General features: G+C 34.7%; 1 protein-coding gene across 1 annotated transcript in view; it reads left to right on the forward strand.

Annotated features, from left to right (window-relative positions):
• TANK (TRAF family member-associated NFKB activator) overlaps window positions 1–5,445 on the forward strand; it is a 21,969-nt gene extending 16,524 nt beyond the window's left edge. Inside the window, exons 7-8 of the mRNA XM_010151839.1 lie at window positions 210–793; window positions 5,164–5,445. Of these exons, the coding sequence (XP_010150141.1) occupies window positions 210–793; window positions 5,164–5,331 (752 nt within the window). The 3' untranslated portion in view covers window positions 5,332–5,445. The remainder of the gene's footprint in view (window positions 1–209; window positions 794–5,163) is intronic.
• The last annotated feature ends 407 nt before the right edge of the window (window positions 5,446–5,852 follow it).

Genomic DNA, 5,852 nt, shown 5'->3' on the forward strand with positions numbered 1-5,852 from the left:
TTTTATTTGTGTTCTGGTAGTTTTTTGTGTCAGAGCTAATGTTTGTGAAAAAGAACTATGCCTCAAACTGGTTTCAAAGGAAAAAAAATAAGGGTTAAAAAGCCAAGAAGGAAGATAAAAAAAATCTCAAGAAAAATACCCTAACACCACACCTTTAATAACTATACTTTTTTGGACTATTTAATGTTTTCTTCTTTCTTTCTCCACAGACATACAGTTTTCCATGCCAATCCAGTGTACTGATAAAACTGATGAACAAGCAGAAGAGCTTTTTAAGCCTCGGGTTATAAAGGATATAAATAGAGGTGCATCATGCATCACATCTATCACACCAAGAGGAGTGGGCCAAGATGAGGACAACAACTCTGTAGAATCACTTTCTAAATTTAATGTCAAGTTTCCACCTACAGACAATGACTCTGCTTTCTTGCAGAGCACTCAGGAAAAACCAACAGTTCCTTGTACTGGTATAGCTGAAAACATGCTTCAAGATCATCATTTTAACCTGGAGCACAGAGACCGTGCTGTTAACCTCAGTCAATTGGAACCTAACTCATTTGAAGCTCATGGAGTTGATCTCATGACCTCAGCTTTACAAAGCTTATCTACTGTTGACAAAACAAACCCCCCAAATCATGCAAACATGCCTGTAGAAAGTACCCGTGACAAAACGTGTTTAAAAACAACAGACACTGGTTTCACATTTGTACCTAAGCACACAAACCAGGGTGTACCTGAAGTAATTTTTAATTCTTTAGAAGCTGCTGGGACAACCGTCAGAGGTCCTCATCAGGTATCTTTCTATAAATTCTGTACATTTCAAAAAATGGTAATGATTCAGACAACTACTTTGCAAAGATCTTTGAGACAGGATTTATATATGCTATCAGGTATCTCATCAGTCTTTTTTTAAGATGGTCTCTCTTGTCAGTTCTTCTTCTGATACTGAAATATGTGTACAAGGCACTTTTCCAGTGAAAGGAATTTAAGCAGATGTAAGCACTGGGTATGCTTGCACAGATTTCAGTTAATTTGATATTAATTGCTTCTATAGCTGTTTCAAAGCTGCCATTAATTGTAAGTTGCCCCCTAGATAGCTTTCTTTCCACCCTTGTTGCCCCCTAGATTGCTTGCTTTTTACCCTTAATCTCAGTTGAATAGGGATCATAATTTAATCGTTTTTAATGTACAACAGAGAATATGACAAATGGACTAATTAATAAACTGAACAGATAAATACTTCACTCTGGAAAAATTACCTAGTTTTTACCTCAGTGTGAGGTATAAACGGCACCCTATTCCTTCCCTCTAAGAAAACTTAAGGATTTTTTTCTTCATAGTTTAAGCAGTCAAGGAGGAAAGCATTTATTTTTTCAAATGAAGGGAAGTTCACTTAAATACTTTATTTTATGTATGTACTTCGGGCTTGATTTTCAGTTATAGCTACTTGAAGTCCATGGGAGGTTCTGCAAGCAAGGCCCAGTTGCTGTAATGCAGAAAAACATTTCAGCAGGTTCTAACAATCACATCTCTGAATTCTTTGCTGGTTTTGTGTAACATGCTGTCTCAACTGAAATTGCTGGCCAAATTATTATGGACTTTATAGACTGATTTTTTTTTAATGTTTCTGTGGCCCTTCTCACACCTCATAAGAGGACAGCTTTTCAAGAATAAGCAAAGGGTGATATTTAGGAATTTTGTGAGGGTGGATTTGGCATATTTACATTATTTACATTGATGAGGTTTTGTGGTCTTTGCTAAGGATGAGGCACATGCAGCAGAAGAGCTTTACCTCTCAATTTGGCCACTGCACAATATGCAGAACTAGCATTTGGAATGCATTTGTAGGACATGATAGCTTTGATGTTTTCTTCTAAAACGTACCCAGTCTAGTTGAATTTTCTATTGCAAAACAGTTTTGGATGAAAAGTTTAAAGCATGGAAAGCATGCTGTTGTTCATCATTGTATGTTAAATGATAAGCCTGATTTTTCAAAATATATTTTAAATATCTATTTGTAATGTAGGAGTTCTAATTCAATACCAACTGACTAATCACCGTTTTTATTGTGCTTTATTTTTCACTGGATCCTCAGTTAAAGTTGTGACTGAGTAAAACAAATTAAACCATTATTTTATCACTGGTAGAATTCCTGTGGAGCTGTGAAGCATTCACTCCACCGCTTGTTACTATCCTCTTTTTCTGTATTCCCTCTCCAGCTTGATCTTTTACTAGTTAGTCTGTGTACTCATTTTTCAATAGATGGCACCCTGCATTGTATATTACAGCAAGTGAAACAGCTGGTATGTGCTTATAAATTGATAGGGGACTATGCAGCTTAAAAAGTACAGAAAAAATGCAGCTGAACACCAATAAGCCATTGGTTTGATCAATGGTATTTCTGCAAAAGAAGGAAATTAATTGGGAGTCATCATTTAAAATTTAAATTATCTACTTTATGGAGGAAATGTAATAATGCTAACAGTCGGAGAAAAGAAAGGCAATGGTAAACTGTTTCACTGTTTTTAAGTCATATCTACAATAGCGCTGTAGGACATAGAGGACATTGATTAATGTTATATCTTATCCAGAAGCTTGTTTGAAACTAGCCAGTATTACTTGAAAATCCATGAAATATACATCTGTGTACATCAATATATTTAAACATCCATCACCTTTATTCAGCTGCCTTCAAAAGAGGTTTTTTAAGTATTTTTCCCAGTGAATTAGACTCAGCTTTAGAATGTTAATTGTGCTAAAGGTTTGATTCACAGGTAATATGTGTGTAGATTGAAATACTAATTTTTTTAGAAGTTACTTGCGCTCATACCCTTTTGACTGTATTAACCTTACCAAATTTTATGCATAAACTGTTTCTTAGTATTTTACCACCTTTCTAAGGGGTAGTTACATTGCTTACAGCTTCCATCATCCCTGCCACTGGTGAAGCTCCAATAGGGAGGAATTATATACCTGATTTTTTTTTTCCTAGTGTAGATAAAACTTTCAAGTATTTACTACATATGTTAACTTATAAAATGGAAAACCCCATAAATGCAGTAGATTTGGCAACAGTAAGTTCTTGGAACTGCTCTCAGTTGCTGTAATAAATTTAGCTCTTTCCTTCTATGTGGATACTAAATGTGAAAACTCAGTACTGTTTTCTTAGGATGTAACTTTTTAAAAAAAAACATGTGACTGAAAAGAGCAGCAGATTAAAATAAACATGGTATTAGTGGACCTAGGATTTTACAGACTACATTTAACTGAGACTTACATATAGATGCCCGTGTTTATCGGTCGGTATTCACAGTTTGAGGGGGTTCTTTCCACTAAAAATATTTTTAAGAATGTTCATGATTTTAAAAGAAAATTGATGGTCTATTGATCCTAATATAAATATTAATGTTTTTTAAATGTAACATTGGCTTAAATATACCCCTGTTCTGAAAAGCACATTAAGCACATGCTTAACACTCAAAGAAAGAAATGGAAGTTAAGTGTCCGCCTCAGTGAGTTGCGGGACACATACCTCCCCTTGTGCTTCCAAATTTAGAAGTCTTACTATGTCCTTTGTGTGGTTTTTACAATACTATTTTATCTTTTTTAAAATGGTGCTGTACATCATGAGATATTAGAAACAAGTAATTCTAAACACATTTCTGTGAGGATGTTTAAGTGTGTCAGTGTCTAGATAGATTTAATATGCAATTTACACCAGCAACATACAATAAGTAGACTCTTTGAGCTGAAAAAACTGGTGTGATTGCACTTAATTACTAATTAGTCAATTTAATTATATGGATTGCTGACCATAATGAAAGACAGTAAATCTGCTATTGCTGTCTGGTAAACTGAGCACTGTTTAAATAGGGAATGGACAGGAAATTGACTCTAAGAAGTTCAGCTGGTTTAAAAACAAGGTTTAACCACTATGAAAGCCAGGTTGAGTACAGTGAGTTACCATGGAAGGAAGAAACAATAGATTCTAACTATTTGGTATGGTGAAATCTATATAGGAGCTGAAAAGTAAAACTCTTGGGTATTGATAAGAAGAAATTTAAAACTTTTAAAGAAACTACTTTCTGAAGTATGCTAGTTTGCCTTTCCATGTGTGAGTGAAGCAAGAGAGAACTGAGCCAAAAAACCTGTGGGGCGCTCTCCTCTTCTAGGTTCCATCCCCACATACAGAGCTCATACCAGCTTGCTGCCATTCTGTCTACTTTGCAGTGACAACAATATGCATTTAGTTTTCAATTTACTCAAAACCTAATCATCCTGGTCATATAACGTAACTTTGTATTTTGTCCTGTGTTGCTAATACTGAAGTAAGTAGATTTCATTTTTAACTTTACTTTGAGAATCGATAGAAGAGTTCTTGATTCCTAGTTGGTATGACACTAAATTATTAGTGCACACTCTGGCTCTAAGTATGTCTCAGGCTGAAGTCTGTTGAACTCCCGTGTTGGGTAAACAGACTTGCTGGCTTTAAACTAACTAGCTCAGGGACCGAGAGCAGTACAGCTGCTGAACAGCATTTAGTGTAGTTGCAGAATTGCCTCAACACCTGGATAGATGTTCAGATGGTCCCACTGAGTTTGGTGCTGTCGTGGCAGAAGGAATCCCAAAACAGAGTCTTTGAGACATATTTACACTAAAAGTCAGGCAGATCAAATAAGTAACTTGGGGTATATGACAATGCTCTAGTCATGTTGAAAGTAAACTGCAAACTAGTTATGTATCAATAAGAATAGAAATAAAATATGATTCTATTAACTCTGTACAAGAAACATTTTATTCTAAGGTAAAAATACGTTTTCTCATTTCTGTTAAATGGCTGTTAAGTACTATGGCTTCTACAGTAAAATACTGAAAAGCAAAGTTACAGAAAAGCCTTCATTTTTATCAGACTTTTGCTCATAACAGTATTTATCATGAATAGGTACAAAGGTATTCTTGGTGTTTGCAAGAACAGTATGTTTATAGAACTTCAGAAAAATCAAAGTCCTATCTTGCTCTTCTTAAATGAGAACTCCCTAATTACTCTGGCCAAGCAGGTGTACGGGACACCTAGTTTAAAGGGGGGGGGGGGGAATGTTATATGTAAATACATACTATACCATCATGTAAACCACAACAATAATAATTTTCTATTTCTTTTAGCTCGTTTGGCAGCCCCGAGAAAATGATTTGCTGGCACAAGCTTATACAGACTCTGAACTGAATCAGTGTGGAATATGTGAATTCTGTCGAGAAGTTTTCCCACCGTCTATAACATCTAAGGAAGATTTCTTTCGGCATCTGAATTCCCACTTTAAAATACAGTCTTAATGTATGAGAATTCAATGGATCACTGGTTTTGCATACATTTTATTTTTTTTAATAGATATGCTAAGAATTTAAGAATTAAGACTTCTTTTAACAAGAACAAATAACTGAAATTGTTTATCAGATAAGCATATTTTTAATTGTCCTTTGACAAGGCAAAGTGAAACTGTAAGTCACTAGTACTGTGTTTTAGATTAATGCTTGTTATGCTTCAAGATTACCTTTGAGAGTAACGTTAGCCACCTTTTTTTCTTCTTTTTTTTTTTTTTTTTTTGCTATTAATCATTTCCTGAATGTGCCCAAAGTCATGATTATATTTATGAGTGTAAACTTGTAGGATTAATGCCTTAATCTGTCTGGGGAAATTGGTGTAATGCTAGGATTTTTTTCTCAGTATCCAGTGATGTGATTATATTCTCCTTGAAGAAAACAGGAAAAGAACTAGGTTCTCATTTTTCATTTCCATTAGAAAATTTCCAAATTTAATTTACAGTAGTGAACCTCTTAATTCAGATTCTTGTAAA

Source organism: Eurypyga helias, unplaced genomic scaffold (genome assembly GCF_000690775.1).
Source record: "Eurypyga helias isolate BGI_N326 unplaced genomic scaffold, ASM69077v1 scaffold15955, whole genome shotgun sequence".
Taxonomy (NCBI): Eukaryota; Metazoa; Chordata; class Aves; order Eurypygiformes; family Eurypygidae; genus Eurypyga; species Eurypyga helias.